The following is a 21969-nucleotide window of genomic DNA, read 5'->3' as shown; positions in this document are numbered from 1 at the left end:
TGAGCTGCATCGTGATGTGACTGGAAATCCAGATACCAGGCTGACCTCATCCATTTCAAGTTCATCCTTGCCTACTTTAACTCTTGGCCTCTCCTCCACCACGCAACATTATTTCTCCATCCCTATTGACTCCCATGCCCATTGTCTGCTCCAGCTGTTTCAGACATTTAACTCCCACCTCAAACCACTGCCCCCTGTCCCAACCATCTCTTGCCCTTAATTACCTGGCCATGTACTTCATTAATAAAATCAAAACCACTGGACATGATCTCCCTAAAATCTTTCCTGCTCCTCCCCAGACTCTTTGGCTCTCCCATTCTTCCCAGCAGTATTTCAAGAGATCTCCCACTTCTTGTCAAAATCCAACCCCTCCACCTGTGCTTCCAAAGCCATCCCTTCACATCTCATCAAAATACTTGCTTTCTGTCTCCTTCCTTCCCTGACTGCCATCTTCAACCATTCACTTTCCACTGGCTTCTTCCCCACTGCTTTCAAACATGCTCATGTAACCCCTACCTTAAAAAAACTCTACTTTGACCTCATGGCTCCCTCCAGTTATTGCTTCATCTCTCTCCCATCCTTCCTCTCTGAACTTTTAAAGAGAGTTGTCTACACCCTCTGCCTCCACTTCCTCTCCTCCAATTCTCCCCTTGACCTCCTCCAGTCTCATTTCTGCTTCTTTCATTCCACGAAAACTGCTATCTCTAAGATCACCAATGTCCTTTTTCTTACCAATTTCCAACAACCTCGACTCCAGTCTAATCCTTCTAGACGTCTCAGCTGCCTTTGACACTATGGCCCACGCCCTTTTCCTTGAAACATTATCCAACCTTGGCGTCACTGACACCACCCTGTCTCTTATTTTATTGGTATTTGCTAAGTGCTTACTATGTGCCAGGCACTGGAGTAGGTGCAAGCTGATCAGATTGGACATAGTCCATGTCCCACGTGGGGCTCACAGTTTTAATCCCCACTCTACAGATGAGGTAACTGAGGCACAGAGAAGTTAAGTGAGTAGTCCAAGATCTCAAAAACAGCAGACAAGGGGTAGAGCCGGGATTAGAGCCCAGGTCCATTTGACTCCCAGGCTTGTGCTCTATCCACTAGATCATGCTGCTTCTCAAGGCAGTGCTCGCCTCGTCACTAATAATAATAATGATAATGACATTTATTGAGAGCTTACTATGTGCAAAGCACTGTTCTAAGCACGGAGGAGGTTACAAGGTGAGCAGGTTGTCCCACGGGGGGCTCACAGTCTTAATCCCCATTTTAAAGGTGAGGGAACTGAGGCTCAGGGAAGTTGTGTCTTGCTCAAAGTCACACAGCTGACAAGTGGCGGAGCTGGGATTTGAACCCATGACCTCTGACTCCAAAGCCTGTGCTCTTTCCACTGAGCCACGCTCCTTGTCTGCCTTTATACTGCCTTTACTCCTCCTCGCTGACTTCCCTGCCTCCTGTCTCTCCCCCTCTGGTCCTTCCTTGGCTGCTCAGATCATTTTTCAAAAAAAAAAATCCATTCCATGTCTCCCCGCTCCTCGAGAACTTCCAGTGGTTGCCCATCCACCTCCACATGAAACAGAAACTCCTTACCATTGACTTTAAAAAACTTAAACAGCTCATAGCCTCTTATCTCCCCTAACTGATTTCTACTACAACCCAGCCCGCATACTTTACTCCTCTAATGCCAACCTGCTGACTATATGGTGATCTTGTCTGTCTTGCTGCCAACCCCTTGCCCACATCCTCCCTCTGATCTGGGATTCCTTCCCCCTTCATATACAACAGATCGCTATGTTCCCACCTTCAAAGTTATTAAAATCACATCTCCTCCAAGAGACCTTCTCCAAATAAGCCCTCATCTCCCCTCTCCCCTTCTTTGTTACCTCTGCACTTGAATCTGTGCCCTTTAAGCCCTTGATATTTACCCTACTCTCTCCCCCACAGCACTAATATACCTAACCCGTAATTTGTTTTAATGTTTGTCTCTTCTTCTAGACTGAAAGGTCCTCATAGGCAGGGAACATGTCTACTAACTCTGTTTTGTTATAATAATAATAATGGCATTTATTAAGCATTTACTATGTGCAAAGCACTGTTCTAAGTGCTGGGGAGGTTACAAGGTGATCAGGTTGTCCCACGGGGGGGCTCACAGTCTTCATCCCCATTTTACAGATGAGGTCACTGAGGCCCCAGAGAAGTGAAGCGACTTGCCCAAAGTCACACAGCTGACAAGCGGCGGAGCTGGGATTAGAACCCACGACCTCTGACTCCCAAGCCCGGGCTCTTTCCACTAAGCCACGCTGCTTCTTTTGTGCTTCTGCTTGTTCTTTCCCAAGCACTCAGTACAGTGCTGTGCACACGGTAAGTGCTCAATAAATACCACCGATTGATACCTGAAGTAGATTGTAATGTCTCTCACCTCTGCTATATTGTAAATACCTTGAGGGCAGGAATTGTGTCTACTTACTGTATTGCATTCTCCAAAGCACTTAGTAAAGTGCTTTGCACGTATTAAGTGATCATTAAATCCCCCCCTTTTAGACTGTGAGCCCACTGTTGGGTAGGGACTGTCTCTATATGTTGCCAACTTGTACTTCCCAAGCGCTTAGTACAGTGCTCTGCACACAGTAAGTGCTCAATAAATACGATTGATTGATTGATTTTAAGTGCTCAATAAATACCACTGATGGATTAGAGACTGATGGTATTGACACGTTTACTTTTTTTGTTGTCTGTCTCCCCCTTCTAGACTGTGAGTCCGTTGTTGGGTAGGGGCCTTCTCTATATGTTGCCGATTTGTACTTCCCAAGTACTTGGTATAGTGCTCTGCACAAAGTAAGCGCTCAATAAATATGAATGAATGAATGAATGAATGAATGAATGGTCTCCTGGAGGAGCTGTGATCCTTTGAAGATGGGAGGCCTGTGGTTGCCAAATATGAAAGAGGAAGGAGGAAGTTTCAGACAGAGAGCTTGAGCAAGAAGTCCGTGGTGAGAGACAAGAATAAGGCACAGTGAGTAGGATGGCCGGCGAGAACAAAGGTTGTAAACTGAGGTACGGTGGGAGAACGGACTGGAAAAGTAGGAGGGAGAGAGTTGATGGTGCGCTTTCCTGCCAATGGTCAGGTGGGAAGACCCCTATGCTAGCTGCAGGGTGAGATATAATGGGGAAGGAATCTGTGTGCCAACAGAATAATGTAAAGGCAATGAAAATAAGTGGTCAGTGCTGTTCACCCCCTCCATCAGAATGTGTTGCCACTTTGGCTCTGCTTCAAACCTGTCTGGCACTTTGCTAGTGGCCAGAAAGTTGATGTCAGGTAGCCATCCCGCAGGCAAGGGTTAGTGTGCTTTGCTGCAAGGAGAGGGGGCTTTTATTATTTTGGGTATTTGTTAAGATAGCTGGATGGCCCGCTTGTTTCTGACTTTTTTTTTTTAATGGCATTTGTTAAGCGCTTACTATGTGCAAAGCACTGTTCTAAGCGCTGGAGGATACAAGGTGATCGGGTTGTCCCACGTGGGGCTCACAGTCAATCCCCATTTTACAGATGAGGCTCAGAGAAGTTAAGTGACTTGCCCAAGGTCACACAGCAGACATGTGGCGGAGCCAGGATTCAAACCCATGACCTCTGACTCCAAAGCCCGTGCTCTTTCCACTGAGCCACAGACCTTGTATCAGTATTGTTTACGTTCCTTTTTAATGGCATTTGTTAAGCACTTACTGCGTGCCAGGCACTGTACTGGGCGCTGGAATAGACACAGGCTAATCATGTTGGACCCAGTCCCTGTTCCACATGGGGCGCACAGTCTTAATCCCCATTTTGCAGAAGAGGAAACTGAGACCCAAAACAGAGAAGTGACTCCCGCAAGGTCACATGGCTGACCAGTGGCGGCACTGGGATCCGAACCCAGGTCCTCTGTCTCCCAGTCCCGTGCTCTGCCCACGGGTCCACATGGCCTCCTAGGTCGGCCGGGGACTTTGGGGGCCAAAATCTGCTCAAGGGAGACGAGGAGCGGCCAGTATGGACACAGGTGCTCCAGTCCGGCAGAAGCAGGGTGGCTTGGTGGAAAGAGCACGGGCTATGGAGTCAGAGGTCATGGGTTCAAATCCTGGCTCTGCCAACTGTCAGCTGTGTGACTTTGGGCAAGTCACTTAACTTCTCTGTGCCTCAGTTACCTCATCTGTAAAATGGGGATTAAAACTGTGAGCACCCCCACCTGTGGGACAACCTGATCACCTTGTATCTCCCCGGTGCTTAGAACTGTGCTTTGCATATAGTAAGTGTTTAACAAATACCATCATCAGCATCATCAGGGCCGCTGCTCCTCGTTGTCCCTGCATCCTTGACTGGTCTGTGGGGAGCGGGAGGAAGAGGAGGAGGAGGAGGAGAAGGAGAAGGATGAGAAGGAGGAGGAAGAGGAGGAGAAGGAGGAGGAGGAAGAGGAGGAGTAGGAGAAGGAGGAGGAGGAAGAGGAGGAGGAGGGGGAGAAGGAGGAGGAGGAGGAGAAGGAAGAGGAGAAGGAGGAGGAGGAAGAGGAGGAGGCGGGGGAGAAGGAGGAGGAGGAGGAGGAGAAGGAAGAGGAGAAGGAGGAGGAGGAAGAGGAGGAGTAGGAGGAGGAGGAGGAGGAGGAGGAGGAGAAGGAAGAGGAGGAGGAGGAGGAGGACGAGGAGGAGGAGAAGGAGAAGGAGGAGGAAGAGGAGAAGGAGGAGGAGAAGGAAGAGGAGGAGGAGGAGGAGGAGGAGAAGGAGAAGGAGGAGGAAGAGGAGGAGGAGGAAGAAGAAGAGGAGGGCAGCCCACCTCCCCCTCCACTTCTTCCTCCCCCCTTCTCCCCTTCCTCCCCCTCTTCTTCCTCCCCCCTTCTCCCCTTCCTCCCCCTCCACTTCTTCCTCCCCCCTTCTCCCCTTCCTCCCCCTCCTCCTTCCTTTCTCCTCCCCCCTCTAGTCCCCTTCCTCCTCCTTCCTTTCTCCTCCCCCCTCTAGTCCCCTTCCTCCTCCTTCCTTTCTCCTCCCCCCTCTTTTCCCCTTCCTCCTCCTCTCCCCTTCCCCCTCCCCCTTCTACCTCCCTCCTCCTCCTCCCCTTCTCCCCTCCCTCCTCCTCCCTTCTTCCACCCTCCTCTCCCTTTCCCCCCCTCCTCTCCCCCTCCCCCTCCCTTCTCTCCCCCTCCCCCCTCCTTTCTCTCCCCCTCCCCCTCCCTTCTCTCCCCTTCCTCCTCCCCCCTTCTCCCCTTCCCCCTCCCTCCCACTCCCTTCTTCCTCCCTCCTCCTCCCTCCTCTGCTCTACCCCTTCCTCCTCTGCCCTTCCCCTTCCTCCTCCTCTCCCCTTCCCCCTCCCCCCTCCTCCTCCTCCCCCTCCCTTCCTCCCCCCTTCCCCCTCCCTCCTCCTCCTCCCTTCTTCCTCCCTCCTCCTCCTCCTGCTCCTCCCTTCCCCCTCCCTCCTCTCCCCCGCCCTCGTCCCCCGCATGCCCCCGGGCGCGCACACTCACACATCCCCTCCCCCCCCACATGCACACACACGCACCCGGCGGGCACACACACGCGTACACACACACACACGTACACACACGCGTGTGCACACGTTAGGGTGACACGCAGGCGCGTTTGTCCGTGTGCAGCAGACTCTCCTAACCCCCGCAGGACGGACGGACGGGCGGGCAGGCGGTGAGTAAATGTGTGTGTGTGGGGGGGGGTCACCCAGGGCCCCAGGGCCGTGGGCGCGGACAAAGGCTCCTCCAATTGTCAGCTGGGTGACCTTGGGCAAGTCACTTCCCTTCTCTGGGCCTCAGTCCCCTCATCTGCAAAATGGGGATGAAGACCGTCAGCCCCCCGTGGGACAACCTGATCCCCTTGTAACCTCCCCAGCGCTCAGAACAGTGCCTGGCACATAGTAAGCGCTTAATTCTCTTAGCCTGTGAGCCCCCTGTTGGGTGGGGACCGTCTCTCTATGTTGCCAACTTGGACTTCCCAAGCGCTTAGTACAGTGCTCTGCACACAGTAAGCGCTCAATCAATCAATCAATCAATCAATCAATCGTATTTATTGATAAATAAATAAATACGATTGATTTTGTTGGTATGTTTGGTTTGTTCTCTGTCTTCCCCCTTTTAGACTGTGAGCCCGCTGTTGGGGAGGGACTGTCTCTATATGGTACCAACTTGGACTTCCCAAGCGCTTAGTACAGTGCTCTGCACACACGATTGATGGTGATGATGATGATGATGATTGATCAATACATGCCATCATTGTTATTATTAAAGGCTGGGCCTTCGGGGGCGGGTCCCGGCCCTCTTTAGGGGGTTGGATTCCGCCAAACGCAGCGCCTGCGGCAGTGCTCTCTCCATCCCCCCTTCGCCTTACCTCCTTCCCCTCCCCACGGCACCTGTATAGACGTTTCTTTCTATTTATTACTCGATTTATTCATTTATTTCATCTGTACATATTTATTTTACTTTGTTAATATGTTTGGTTTTGTTCTCTGTGTCCCCCTTCTAGACTGTGAGCCCACTGTTGGTATATATGTTTGCATGTATTTGTTACTCTATTTTACTTGTACATACTTATTCTATTTATTTTATTATGTTAACATGTTTTGTTCTCTGTCTCCCCCTTCTAGACTGTGAGCCCAGTGTTGGTATATATGTTCGCATGTATTTGTTACTCTATTTTACTTGTACATACTTATTCTATTTATTTTATTATCTTAACATGTTTTGTTCTCTGTCTCCCCCTTCTAGACTGTGAGCCCACTGTTGGTATATATGTTTGCATGTATTTGTTACTCTATTTTACTTGTACATGCTTATTCTATTTATTTTATTTTGTTAACATGTTTTGTTTTGTTCTCTGTCTCCCCCTTCTAGACTGTGAGCCCACTGGTTGGTATATATGTTTGCATGTATTTGTTACTCTATTTTACTTGTACATGCTTATTCTATTTATTTTATTATGTTAACATGTTTTGTTTTGTTCTGTCTCCCCCTTCTACACTGTGAGCCCACTGTTGATATATAAGTTTATATGTATTTATTACTCTATTTTATTTGTACATATTTATTCCATTTATTTTACTTTGTTAATATATTTTGCTTTGTTCTCTGTCTCCCCCTTCTAGACTGTGAGCCCACTGTTGGTATATATGTTTGTACTTATTACTCTATTTTATTTGTACATATTTATTCTATTTATTTTACTTTGTTAACATGCTTTGTTTTGTTCTGTCTCCCCCTTCTAGACTGTGAGCCCACTGTTCGTATATATGTTTGTATGTACGTATTACTCTATTTGTACATATTTAGTCTATTTATTTTATTTTGTTAACATGTTTTGTTTTGTTCTCTGTCTCCCCCTTCTAGACTGTGAGCCCACTGGTTGGTATATATGTTTGCATGTATTTGTTACTCTATTTTACTTGTACATGCTTATTCTATTTATTTTATTTTGTTAACATGTTTGGTTTTGTTCTCTGTCTCCCCCTTCTACACTGTGAGCCCACTGTTGATATAAAAGTTTATATGTATTTATTACTCTATTTTATTTGTACATATTTATTCCATTTATTTTACTTTGTTAATATATTTTGCTTTGTTCTCTGTCTCCCCCTTCTAGACTGTGAGCCCACTGTTGGTATATATGTTTGTACTTATTACTCTATTTTATTTGTACATATTTATTCTATTTATTTTACTTTGTTAACATGCTTTGTTTTGTTCTGTCTCCCCCTTCTAGACTGTGAGCCCACTGTTCGTATATATGTTTGTATGTACGTATTACTCTATTTGTACATATTTAGTCTATTTATTTTACTTTGTTAATATGTTTTGTTTTGTTCTCTGTCTCCCCCTTCTAGACTGTGAGCCCACTGTTCGTATATATGTTTGTATGTATGTATTACTCTATTTGTACATATTTAGTCTATTTATTTTACTTTGTTAATATGTTTTGTTTTGTTCTCTGTCTCCCCCTTCTAGACTGTGAGCCCACTGTTGGTATATATGTCTGTATGTATTTCTTACTCTATTTTATTTGTGCATATTTATTCTATTGATTTTATTAATATATTTTGTTTTGTTCTCTGTCTCCCCCTTCCAGACTGTGAGCCCACTGTTGGGTAGAGACCGTCTCTCTATGTTGCCAACATGTACTTCCCAAGCGCTTAGTACAGTGCTCTGCACACAGTAAGCGCTCAATACATACGACTGAATGAATGAATGGATGGGTTTTTTTGTTCTCTGTCTGCCCCTTCTAGACTGTGATCCCACTGTTGGTATATACGTTTGTATGTACTTATTACTCTATTTTATTTGTACATATTTATTCTATTTATTTTACTTTGTTAATATGTTTTGTTTTGTTCTCTGTCTCCCCCTTCTAGACTGTGAGCCCACTGTTGGTATATATGTCTGTATGTATTTCTTACTCTATTTTATTTGTACATATTTATTCTATTTATTTTACTTTGTTAATATGTTTTGTTTCGTTCTCTGTCTCCCCCTTCTAGACTGTGAGCCCGCCGTTGGGTAGGGACCGTCTCTCTATGTTGCCAACTTGTACTTCCCAAGCGCTTAGTCCAGTGCTCTGCACACAGTAAGCGCTCAATAAATACGATTGAATGAATGAGTGGGTTTTTTTGTTCTTTGTCTCCCCTTTCTAGACTGTGAGCCCACTGTTAGGTAGGGACCGTCTCTATATGTTGCCCACTTGTACTTCCCGGGTGCTTAGTACAGTGCTCTGCACTCAGTAAGCGCTCAATAAATACGATTGAATGGATGAATGAATGTTTTGTTTTGTTGCCTGTCTCCCCCTTCTAGACTGTGAGCCCACTGTTGGGTAGGGACCGTCTCTCTATGTTGCCAACTTGTACTTCCCGGGCGCTTAGTACAGTGCTCTGCACACAGTAAGCGCTCAATAAATACGATTGAATGAATGAATGTTTTGTTTTCTTGTCTGTCTCCCCCTTCTAGACTGTGAGCCCACTGTTGGGTAGGGACCATCTCTCTATGTTGCCAACTTGTACTTCCCAGGCGCTTAGTACAGTGCTCTGCACACAGTAAGCGCTCAATAAATACGATTGAATGAATGAATGAATGCTTCCCGGCTCCCCCAATTCCCGGCTCTCCGCTTCCCGGCCCCCCTGCTTCCCGGCTCCCGATTCCCCCAATTCCCGGCTCCCTGCTTCCCGGCTCCCCCGGGAGAAAAGCGCAGGACAGACCACGGGTCATTCATTCTGTCGTATTTATTGAGCGCTTACTGTGTGCAGAGCACTGTAGTAAGCGCTTGGGAAGTGCAAGTTGGCAACATTTAGAGACAGTCCCTACCCAACAGTGGGCTCACAGTCTAAAAGGGGGGAGACAGAGAACAAAACCAAACATACTAACAAGATAAAATAAACAGAATAGGTATATACAAGTAAAATAAATAGAGTAATAAATATGTAGAAACATATATACATATATACAGGTGCTGTGGGGAAGGGAAACAATAGAGACAATAATAATAATAATAATGATGGCATTTGTTAAGCGCTTACTATGTGCAAAGCACTGTTCTAAGCGCTAGGGAGGATACAAGGTGATCAGGTTGTCCCACGGGGGGCTCACAGTCTTAATCCCCATTTTACAGATGAGGTAACTGAGGCTCAGAGAAGTCAAGTGACTTACCCAAGGTCACACAGCAGACAATTGGCAGAGCCGGGATTTGAACCCACGACCTCTGACTCCAAAGCCCGGGCTCTTTCCAATGAGTCTCGCTGCTTCCCTGCCCCACAACAGGCTCACAGTCTAGAATAATAACAGTGGTATCTGTTAAGCGCTTACTATATGCCAAGCGCTTTTCTAAGCCCGCCGGGGTGGATACAAGCGAATCAGGTTGTCCCACATGGGGCTCACAGTTTTAATCCCCATTTTAGTCATTCATTCATTCACTCGATCGTATTTATTGAGCAATTACTGTGTGCTTGGAAAGTTCAATTCAGCAACAGAGACAATCCCTACCCAACAATGGGTTCACAGGCTAGAATAATAACGATGCTATTTAAGTGCTTACTGTGTGCCAAGCGCTGTTCTAAGATCGCCGGGGTGGATACAAGGGAATCAGGCCGTCCCACTTGGGGTTCACAGTCTTAATCCCCGTTTTATTCATTCTATTGTATTTATTGAGCATTTACTGTGTGCAGAGCACTGGACTAAGCACTTGGAAAGCACAGTTGAGCAACAGAGACAATCCCTATCCAACAACATGCTCACAGTATAGAATAATAACGATGTTATTTGTTACACACTTACTCTGTGCCAAGCAGCACATAGAGAAGCAGTGTGGCTCAGTGGAAAAGAGCACGGGCTTTGGAGTCAGAGGTCATGGGTTCAAATCCCGCCTCTGCCACTTGTCAGCTGTGTGACTTTGGGCAAGTCACTTAACTTCTCTGGGCCTCAGTTCTCTCATCTGTAAAATGGGGATTAAGACTGTGAGCCCCTCATGGGACAACCTGATCACCTTGTAACCTCCCCAGCGCTTAGAACAGTGCTTGGCCCATAGTAAGTGCTTAATAAATGCCATCATTATTATTATTATTTATTAAGCACTGTTGTAAGCATCAGGGTGGATACAAGGGAGTCAGGGTGTCCCACGTTGGGCTCACAGTCTTAATCCCCATTTTATTCATTGTATTTATTGAGTTCTTACTGTGTGCAGAGCGAACTGCACTTGGAAAGTACAGTTCAGCAACAGAGAGAGACAACCCCTGACCACAACGGGCTCACGGGCTAGAATAATAACGATGATATTTAAGCGCTCATTATGTGCCAAGCGCTGTTCTAAGCGCCGGGGTGGATACAAGGGAATCAGGTTGTCTCACATGGGGCTCGCTGTCTTAATCCCCATGTCACAGATGAGGTCACTGAGGCCCAGAGAAGTGAAGTGCCTCACTCAAGGCCACACAGCGGACAAGTGGCGGAGGTGGGATTCCGTGCCCTCGGACTCCCAAGATCTGGCATTAAGCCGTGCTGCTTCTCACAGCCGGGCTGCGGGGAGACAGACATAAAAACAAGTAAACAGGCATCGACAGCATCAATATAAATAAATAGAATTAGAGCTATAGATACCCACATCAAAACAAGGAAACGGGAATTAATATAAATAAATAGAATTATCCATATATCCACAAATGCTGTGGGGTAAGGATGGGGGATGCACAAAGGGAGCGAGTCGGGGCGATGGGGGAGGAAGGGGGGCTCATTAAATCATTCACTGAGCACTTACTGTGTGCAGAGCACTGTACTAAGCGCTGGGGAGAGTAGAATAGGGCAATGAAGAGAGATGATCCGTGCTGGCTGCTCCAGGGGCTGTTGCCGCCACTCAGTGACCAGATTTTGGGGCAAGGGAGAGAGGCAGGGGACAGTGCAGGGCTGCATGGGGCTGCATTGGCAGCAGAGAAGCAGTATGGCCTAATGGGCAGAGCCCAGGCCTTGGAATCACAAGGTCATGGCTTCTAATCCAGAGTGGTTTAGTGGCAAGAGCACGGACTTGGGAGTCAGGGGACGTGGGTTCTAATCCTCGCTCCGCCACTTATCTGCTGGGGCCCTTGGGCGAGCCACTTCGCTTCTCTGGTCCTCAGTTTCCTCCTCTGTAAAATGGGGATTAAGACTGTGAGCCCCATGTGGGACAACCTGATCACCTTGTATCTATTCCAGCGCTTAGAACTGCGCTTGGCACAAAGTAAGCACTTAACAAATGCCGTCATTATTATAGTAAGTGCTTAACAAGTGCCATAACAGTAATTATTATTTTATTATTAATACCCCGGCTCTGCCATTTTCCACTGTGTGACCTTGGGCAAGTCATTTCACTTCTCTGTGCCTCAGTTCTGTCATCTGTCAAATGGGGTTTGAGACTGTGGGCCCCACGTGGGACAGGAACTGTGTCCAACCTGAGTTGTTTGTATCCACCCTAGCGCTTAGTACGGTGCCTGGCACATAGTAAGCGCTTAACAAATATCATCATCAATATTATTATTATTGGCAGGGTGCGGTGGGGTGGGGCTGGGGTGCACACACACCCTCCCGGGGTGGGGGGGCGGAGGGTTGCAATGGGGCGGTGGGATGCATGGGTCTGGAGGGGGGGGGGGTGAGGCCGGCCGGGGATACAGGAGGAAAAGCGGTCGCAACCCCCCAGACCTGTTGTCCGTTTATGCTGAGCTGGGTGGTAATAAGAATAATATTATAGTAATAATAATAATTATTATTATTAATAATAATAATTACGGGATTTGTTAAGCACCTACTATAATAATAATGGTATTTGTCAAGCCCTTACTATGTGCCAAGCACTCTTCTAAGCACTGGATTGTTCCAAGCACTGTTCTAAGCGCTGGGATAGATACAAAGGTGATCAGGTTGTCCCAGGTGAGGCTCACAGTCTTAATCCCCAATTTATAGAGGAGGGAATTGAGGCCCAAAGAAGTTAAGTGACTTGCCCAAGGTCAGACAGTAGACAAGTGGCGGAGCGGGGATTAGAACCCGCGTCCTCTTGACTCCCAAGTCCGGGCTCTTGCCTTTAAGCCAGGAGGGGCTTCAGGGTGGAAGGAAATTGGTCGTTCTTTGCAGAAAGCAGCTGCGATTTACTGAACGCGAAGGATTCTTCTGATGGCGATTTATGTCTTGAGCCGGTGCGTCTTTGGAAGGCCACCAGACAACGGAATTGATCAGAAGAATCTGTTAAATAGGGGGTTCTGGGTTCCCTTTGGGCTCTGCTTCATTTTCACAATCACAGTTCTTGCCGGTATTCCAGAAAAACCAAAATGCCTTTGATCACTTGTCTTAACAATCCTTGGTGAATATCTGTCACGTGCGGAAATTGTTACCCTGAATTTTCACCAATAGTTTTCTGTGGATTATCAAAGGCTTTCCTGGGTTCAGTAATCAATCGGTAGTATTCCTCAAGCTTCTATAGTGTGCAACAAGAACACCGTACCCAGAGCTTGGAAGAGTACAATAGAGTAGGGAGACCTGATTCCTGCTGTCAAAAATTTTACAGTCTAACGGGAAGACAGAAGTTAAAATTAAATTATAGGTACACACCTGCTGTGCACGCTCCTTATTGGTTATCCTTTCTCTTCTCTGGTTCTAAGTATTCTGTGCTCTTTCCTTTTCACTTAATTCTCAAGGCAACTGAGAAAGGTGCATCAAGATGCCTCTCCCACTGATCAATCAGTGGTGTTTATTGAGCGCTTACTGTTTGCTGAGCCCTGTACCAAGTGCTTGGGAGAGTGCAATACAACAGAATTAGCAGACATGTTCCCAGCCCATAATGAGCTCAGAGTCTAGAAAATCAGAAAGGAAACAGGATTATCTGTCTTTGAAACGTTCTTAGTATTAATGAGAGAAGCAGTGTGGCTCAGTGGAAAGAGCACGGTCTTAGTACAGTGCTCTGCACACAGTGAGCGCTCAATAAATACGATTGATTTGGGAGTCAGACGTCATGGGTTCGATTCCGGCTCTGTCACTGGTCAGCTGTGACCTTGGGCAAGCCACTTAACTTCTCTGTGCCTCAGTTACCTCATCTGTAAAATGGGGATTAAGACTGTGAGCCCCATGTGGGACAACCTGATCACCTTGTGTCCCCCCCACCCCAGCACTTAGAACAGTGTTTTGCACATAGTAAGTGCTTAACAAATACCATCATTATTAGTATGCTCCATTAGGTGTTTTTTTTTTCTTTCTACCTAAAGAATTTACTGCCCAAAAGTGATGCAGTACACAGTGGATGAGAGCTATGCACCATTACAGTTGTAGTTCATTTTCCTAATTTCTAGGATTTTTTGCGGAAAATTGGTGAACGTGAAGACATTGATCATTTTAGAGCCAATGATAAAGATAATTCTAAGAAAGCAAGAAAAGGATTTATGAATTTACAACACTTAAACCAAATAGATAATTTTCACTATACAGATTGTCAACTCTGGTATTTCCAGTGACAAGGTATGGATCTGAAAGCTGGACAGTCAAAAAACAGGATAAAAAGAACATCGATTCTTTCGAAATGTGGTGTTGGAGAAGGCTTTTGCTAATGCCATGGACTGCCTGAAAGACAAACAAATGGATTTGAGAGCATATTAAACTAAAGTGGTCTTTGGAAGGCCAAATGATTCGACTTAGATTAACGTATTTTGGACACATAATCAGGAGAACTAATTCTCTGCAGGAGACACTAATGCTAGGAAAAATCCAGGGAAAACGTGGAAGAGGCAGATTGGCAGCTAGATGGATAGAGACCATAACAACGATAACGGACAAACTATTGGAAAGGTTGCTGATTATGGTAGAGGACAGGACGCTTTGGAGAAAGTATATCCATGGAGTTGCCATGAATCAGAAATGACTCGATGGCACTTAGTAAATACATAAAAATGGAATTTGATACAAAGGGGATGTTTTAAATTCTGGTAAATGACAATATCCTGCAAAAATGGAAGTTTGATTAAGTTATTTGCAATGTGCTACTGAACTGGTACTGACAAGTGATTCTAATCTTGAACAGATGCATTCACACTTAGGTTTTTGTTCGAGTCAAACAGCATGTATAAATGGCATCATACATACCGATTAAGCAGCAGATTGGTAGCATTTACTTGATCTGGCAGTTAAATTAGTACAATATAAATTGTGATTCACCGCAGAATTAAGCCTCAGTCTTTTGAAGAGGTGGCATTGGAGCATATGTCAGAGGAATTGTTCCACTAAACAGGGCAAGTAAGACTGTCGTGATCCTGGGATTGCCTTGGGACTTAGTGGGGGAGGATGTGATATGCAGATTTTGCCTCTTCATTGCCACATCGTGAAGCAATGATGAAATCCTTGTTTGCCCCTGAATAGCACTCTATGCAATAGAATGCATAGGGTTTTTTGGGCCAGTAATAGATGTCACGCTTTCTGTTTTGCTGGGAACTGGCAGAATGCTTGGTGAACATCTTTGAGCAGTCATCAATGGACATTTTTAGGGTGACACTCTGCAGTGTCTGAAGCAGCTCAAAAAGAAGCCACCTCCAGCATTTGGGGATGTAGCGAGGTCTAGTGGGAAAAGCACAGGCCTGGGAATCAGGGGACTTGGGTTCTAATCCTGCCTCTGACACCTGTCAACTCTGTGACCTGGGGCAAGTCACTTAGCTCCACTATGCCTCAATTTCCTCCACTGTAAAATGGGAATTCAGCACCTGTTCTTCCTTTTATTTAGATTGTGAACCCTATGTAGGACAGGGATTGTGTCTGACCTGATTACCTTGTAAGCTCTTTGAAAAGTGCTTGATGCGTAATTAGTGCTTAATAACTACCATTTAAAAGCAAAAATGAACCTTCCCCATATATGGTGGTGGAGTCCCTCATCAGAAATGACAGATGAGCCTCAGCCGAGTCTTCAGGGGTGAAAACCTGTTGAGAGGAATGGATTATGGTGCTGGTGGCTTATGCAGCAGCATTTGCACTTCCTTGTAATATGATAATAATAATAATAATGCTAATGGTATTTAAGTGTTTTCTATGTGCCAGGCACTGTACTAAGCACTGGGGTGGATACAAGCAAATCGGTTGGAGACAGTCCCTGTCCCATATGGGGCTTACAGTCTTAATCCCCCTTTAATAGATGATGTAACTGAGGCACAGAAAAGTTACCTGATTTTGCTGAGGTCACAAAGAAGAATATGCCTGGAGGCAGAATTAGAACCCAAGTCCTTCTGATTTCCAGATCTATCCACTAGGCCACTCAGCTTCTTATTTAGGCAGTGAGCCTCAAGTCCCCTGATTTCCCAGGCCTGTGCTTTTCCCCCTAGGATTGTATCTGGCGTGAACTACCGCAGCACTTTGAACAGTGCTTGATACATAGTAAGACCTTAATAAAAACCAGAAAAAAGCTTCCACATAGAGTTATGTCCCTTCCCTTTTGCCTCATTTGTATAGACTCTAATTTCAAGACTCATCTGAGTACTTCTTTTAATGCTTTCCACTGCTCCAAATTCTTCTTCTTTATCCATAGTTTGTAATCATTACTTGTGCAGGCCAATCTTTTTCTATTTCCCTTTGGAAACATTGAGACTTAATTGGTCTGAAAACTTCATAAAGGAGAAGTGAATACCTTATTTTCAGGGGGAATTTTAACCTTGATAAAATAATATTCTTGTTTCCCTGGATATTTGGCTATTTCAAAAAGATCCATATTCTTTGCTATAATGAGTAGTAATAATAATAATGATATTTGTTAAGCGCTTACTACGTGCCAAGCACTGTTCTAAGCTCTGGAATGTATTTAATCAGGAGCCAAGGCCAAAACATCATTCTGTTCTTCAAAAACTAATTATAGAGTGAAATTGACAGCTTGACTATTGCATCTGCCTTCTTACTGATCTCCCGCCTGCCGTTTCTCCTCTTTCCAGTCCATACTTAATACCGCATGAAACATTTTTCTGACGTGCTGTTTTGCACATGGCTGTTCATTCAGATCTCCAGTGGCTGCCCCATTCTTTTTATTTTTTAATGGTATTTGTTAAGTGCTTATGTGTTAAACACTGTTCTAAGCATTGGGGTGGGTACAGATGAATCAGGTTGGACACTGTCCTTACCGCGTCCCACATGAGGCTCACAGTTTAAGCAGGAGGGAGAACAGGAGATTTGAGGCACAGAGAAGTGAAACGAGTCGCCCGAGGTCACACAGCAAGCAGTTGGCGGAGCTAGAATTAGTCCGAGGCCCAGCCCATCCTCTTTCCACTGGGCCATGCTGCTTCTCTGCATCAAATAGAAACTCTTTATTCATTCAGTCATATTTATTGAGCGCTCACTGTGTGCAGAGCACTGTACTAAGCATTTGGAGAGTACCCTTCAGAAGTCACATCTCCATGACTCCCCTGATTATTTTCAGCGGCCATTTCAGCATCCAGGATTGGGTTTACCAACTCTATTGTGTTGGACTCTCCCAAGCACTTAGTGCAGTGCTCTGCACACAGCAAGTGTTCAATAATTCCCATTGATTGACTAAACGCCCCCCCATAGCACTATATATGCATCTTTGCAGTCTTATTACTTCTTCCTATATGTTACTTGTAGTGTCTGTCTTCGCTGTTAGATTGTAAACTCCTTGGAGCCAGGGATCATCTCCACTCATTCTATTATACTCTCCCAGGCACTAGTGCAGTGTTTTGCACATAGTATGAGCTCAATAATACTCTTGGTTAATTGATTTGAAGATTCTTAGGGATTCCTAAAATGACATGATTTCAGTGTTTAGGGTGACCCAGTAAACCGAACAATAATTCCTTGTCAAAATCACAAAGGTAGGTCATGACCTGGGTGTAGTAAAACAAATAGTTTGTAGTGAATATGTAGTTCGCAAATCAAGAAAGCCCTCTTTGATTGGGTAATTAAATGGCTGCAGATCTTCTTCTTAAACTTGCCCATCAGTGCGTCACAAGTCCTTATGGACAGGGTCCCCAAGATATTATAAATCCTACCCCCAGTTGGCAATGTCCAGGAGTCCCAACCAGCTTGCCAGGACTCAATCAATCAATCAGTCAATCGTATTTATTGAGCGCTTACTGTGTGCAGAGCACTGTACTAAGCGCTTGGGAAGTACAAGTTGGCAACGTATAGAGACAGTCCCTACCCAACAGTGGGCTTACAGTCTAAAAGGGGGAGACAGAGAACAAAACCAAACATACTAACAAAATCAAATAAATAGAATAGATTTGTACAGGTAAAAAGAGTTTACAGTTTAGACAGGGCAATTGAGCCACCAGCAGGTGTGTGGACAGGGAGGAAAGTGGCTATTGATCAGGATGATGTGGAGTGACGGGATTCCAGGGATGGGTTTAGAGAGGGGATTAGTGATGTTCAGGGCCTCTGCAGAGACCTGAATTTGCAAAACCTCAACACCATATCAAGCACTTACTGTGTGCAGAGCACTGCATTAAGCACTTGGGAGAGTTCAGTGTAACAGAATTGGTAAATTGATTCCCTGCCACAATGAGCTTACAGTCTAGAGAGAGGTATGAAAGGCACAGAATGCTCTCAAGAGGAATTGTGGCTGAAATCAACATTTTACATGAAACATTAGTTTGGGATAATACCTGTTCCTGACCAGAAACATGACCGGAAACCACTTTTCAGAGTTTAAAAACATAGTAGTGTGAGGCTATGAGCCTTATGTTAGCTTCTTGTCATAGGGAAGTAGCAATTTTTTCAGGATGAGAAGTAAAGAATGGCAATTTCCTGTGTTATTTCCTTGTAGGAAGGGTGATGAAGCAAAAATTATTCCTGTTTTTAAGACTGTTATTTGCAAACCATAGAATTAATGTCCTTTATTTTAAAGTGAATGCATACAATGTCTTCTAGTGGTTCTTTCCTGGCCCAACAGATGCTGAGGTTATTTGGTTTTTGGCCCGGGCCGGGGACGGGGAGGGCAGGGGGAAAACACAACTAGCACTTTTTATTTTGACTTTCTCCACTTTGTAGTTCAGTTTCTATTTGGGAACACAAATGCAGACTTTAATTCTTCCCACCACCAGTCTAATCGTGAATATTACACTGTTGTTACATGCGAGTGAAGAGTCCACTGTAATAAACCCATCTGAAGCATCTTAAAACTCAGTTTATATGCTATGTTTGAAAACTACCTAGAAAGTTGTCAATTGACAAAGGTACAAGGCACAAATGTAGAAATGAATATTTCTGCCACCCAATAAGGCTAGTAATGCTTCTTTTTCACCACTCTTTATAGACAATGAACGTGGAACATGAAATTGATCTCTTGGTTGAGGAAATCCGTCGTCTTGGGAAAAGAGGTAAATACTACAAACCAGTGCTTCATTTGTTCCAGGGCTGCTGCAGGGTTTCTAATCCAGCGCTTAGAACAGTGCTTTGCACAAAGTAAGCGCTTAATAAATGCCATCATTATTATTATTAATTGGAGAATTCTTTTGAACTGTTAATTGATCTTGTTCATCTGTGCTTGGAATTTCTCCTGAGGTAGCCCAATACCAGAAAATACTTAAATCACATTGGGTCAACACTCTTCTACCCGGGATCCCTAAATGCAGTATAAAAATAAACAGATACACCCCTTTCTTCCAGAAAACATGTTTTCATTTGGGATAGAACACTGTTAAGAAATTAGGGGACAGTTGGTGCGGGCAGTGGTCATGGGCGTTAATAAGGAAAGAAATAGTGCTGCTGAGCAAAGGAATGGGCAAATTACAGAAAGTGAGGATGAATTTGAGATGGACCAGGTTAGCCTGGTGCCTGGGTTTCCTTCGACCTGCAACATCTGTGTAGAATGTGATGCAGCGTCGGAATAACGTTTGCGTGCCTGTGTGCAGCATATACTATGTGTTTTATCCTTAATGCAGGGTTCATCAAAAATGTAACCCCCATGACCTGGAAAAACAAAGGGCACCACAGTCCCTCAGCATGGTGTTTGTAGGTTGCTAGTTTAACTTTGAAAGTCACTAAAGTCTTGGTAAGCGTGATAAATGGATCGGCACAAAGATCATGCGCCTCACTTCTTTTTTTTTAAGAATCTTCATTTTTATTTTAAATGGTTTTGTTGTCCTCCTGGTATAGTGCCTCTTAAAGGCAGGGGGTGCCACCTCTGGGGTAAATTACCTTGAAGGCAGGGGCCCACCTCCCTCAGGATATTATTATTAGGAGTAGTAGTATTATATATGTATATATATAATACCTGTGTATATATATATATACCTGTATATATGTATATATGTTTGTACATATTTGTTACTCTGTTTATTTATTTATTTTACTTGTACATATCTATTCTATTTATTTTATTTTGTTGGTATGTTTGGTTTTGTTCTCTGTCTCCCCCTTTAGACTGTGAGCCCACTGTTGGGTAGGGACTGTCTCTATATGTTGCCAATTTGTACTTCCCAAGTGCTTAGTACAGTGCTCTGCACACAGTAAGTGCTCAATAAATGCGATTGATGATGATATAAAGTGCTTACTGTGTGTCAAGCACTGCTCTAAGCTCTGGAAGGGTGACAAGTTAATGAAGTCAGCACAGTCCCTGTTCCTTATGGGGCTCACAGTCTAAATGGGAGGGAGAAGAAGCATTGAATCCCCACTTGACAGATGAGAAAACTGAGTCACAGAGAAGTTGTGACTTGCCCAAGGTCACGCAACCGGCAGAGCTGGGATTAGAACACAGATTCTCTGACTTTCAGTATCGTGCTCTTTCCACTTAGTGTTTGGGGGTGTCGGACAGCTTCTCGGAGGTGAAAGGGGGCTACAGTTGAGCAGATGTTGCTTCCATTCTCACCCTCTGCCAGGAGGCACCCCCCACCCCAGCCCCTGTGGGGTTTCTTTCACTCTTTCTACCTCGTGGCCTCCTCTTCCAATGCCATTGTCATTGCCCTGTAGATTTTCTCAACCTCTGGGGATGGGCCAGAGGGATGGCCTCACTCCAGGCCTGCCCAGTCCGCCTAGGGGGATCGTCTGGGGTCGCTGGGGATGGCCAGAGACTGGAGGTGGGTGGAGCAGAGCAGCTGCAACGACTATTTAAATTAAACCCCACATTGCTTCCTGTAAGCTCATCTCGAGACTTGCTCTACTGTACTCTCCCAAGCACTCGATTGATCGGTTGGCCCAGTGCTGCTGCCAGCATTAGCTTCAGCAGTGACTCCAGGTGGGCCTAATGACGCCCGCTGAGCCAGAGCTGCCGCTGTTTAGGTCAAAGAAAAGTAGCGTGGTCTAGTGGGTAGAATACGAGCCTCGAAGTCAGACAGGACCTGTGTTCTAATCCAGGTTCCACCGCTTATCTGCTGTGTGACCTTGGGCAAGTAAATCATTTAACTGTGCCTTGGTTACCTGTAAAATGGGGGCTAAAACTGTGAGCGCCACGTGGAACAGGGACCGTGTCCACCATGATAAGCTTGTATCTATCTCCAGCGCTTAGTATAGTACCTGGCACATAGTAAGCACTTAAATGCCATTTTAAAAAAAGACTGCATTTTTCTAACTTTGTTTCTCTGCTGATTAGGTGCGGATGGGAAGCTGAGTGTGAAGTTTGGGGTGCTCTTTCTTGATGATAGATGTGCCAACCTCTTTGAAGCCCTTGTGGGAACCCTCAAAGCTGCAAAGCGCAGGAAGATTGTTACTTACCAAGGCGAGCTGCTCTTACAAGGTGTTCATGACAACACCGACATTGTACTGCTGCAGGATTGATGTGGTTTGTCTAGCCCGTGCATATTAACGATTTCGTTTTGGGGCAAACTACATAAAGGATTCTCAAGTTGGGGGGGAAAAAGCCCTATTAAAGTGTTTCATGTATTTTTCTATACCTTGATAATCAAAAGAAGATCTCATATTTTGGAAAACAATCCTTTTTATACTTCATGAATTAAAATTGAGTAGATTATAGTGTAGGTTACAAGAACTGTTATTTTCTCAGGAAGACATTTTGAAAAGGAAAATTTGTCTTGTTTTACAAAGCCACTTAAAAAAAAATGTATCTCAAGATTATCGCCATCATGCAAAGATGAGGTATAATGGTAATTTATCTGTTGACTAGAACCGTACAGTGAATATGTAATAAAGCCATGTGACTGTGTTTATAAGTTGTTTTATCATCCTCTCTTCAATTTTGTCTTTAAACGTTTTTGGGTGGAATGGAGGGAAAGAGAACGGTAATTCTAACCTGGCTCAGGTTATGCCTCCCTGGTTCCTCTCCAACAGTTGGGAGCAGGACTTGCCCAGTGGAAGTTGGATGAAACAGTACTAATAATAATAGTTTTTGTTAAGCACTTGGGAAGATGCAGGATCATCAGATCAGACATAGCCCCCTGTCCCACAGGGGGCTCACAGTTTGAGGGAGGCAGAACAGGTATTTAATTCCCATTTTACAGATAAGAAAACTGAGGCACAGAAGCTTTGACCTGCCCAAGATCACACAGGCAAATGAGAGACCTGGGATTAGAACCCAGGTCCTCTG

At 45.0% G+C, this 21969-nt stretch overlaps 1 protein-coding gene across 2 annotated transcripts; it reads left to right on the top strand.

The window, feature by feature from the left end:
• Nucleotides 1-5501: 5501 nt before the first annotated feature.
• ABRACL (ABRA C-terminal like) lies at nt 5502-21595 on the top strand. 2 transcript variants are annotated; one of them, XM_038772437.1, is made up of 4 exons: nt 5502-5655; nt 9298-9300; nt 18745-18808; nt 21019-21595. In XM_038772437.1, the coding sequence occupies exons 3-4, from the start codon at nt 18748-18750 to the stop codon at nt 21201-21203; spliced, it is 246 nt and encodes an 81-aa protein (XP_038628365.1). In that variant the 5' UTR covers nt 5502-5655; nt 9298-9300; nt 18745-18747; the 3' UTR covers nt 21204-21595. The 2 variants fall into 2 exon arrangements, with proteins under 2 accessions (XP_038628365.1, XP_038628357.1); XM_038772429.1 differs by lacking the exon at nt 9298-9300.
• Nucleotides 21596-21969: the final 374 nt, after the last annotated feature.

Source organism: Tachyglossus aculeatus, chromosome 2, assembly GCF_015852505.1.
Source record: "Tachyglossus aculeatus isolate mTacAcu1 chromosome 2, mTacAcu1.pri, whole genome shotgun sequence".
NCBI classification, from domain to species: domain Eukaryota; kingdom Metazoa; phylum Chordata; class Mammalia; order Monotremata; family Tachyglossidae; genus Tachyglossus; species Tachyglossus aculeatus.
This window is presented reverse-complemented; position numbering and strand designations above follow the sequence as displayed.

Bases quoted from the DNA above. Each gene is read 5' to 3' on its own strand.
- ABRACL (XM_038772429.1), top strand. From the start codon at position 18,748: ATGAACGTGGAACATGAAATTGATCTCTTGGTTGAGGAAATCCGTCGT. The intron at 18,809-21,018 runs GTAAATACTACA...TCTGCTGATTAG, and splicing joins CCGTCGTCTTGGGAAAAGAG to GTGCGGATGGGAAGCTGAGT.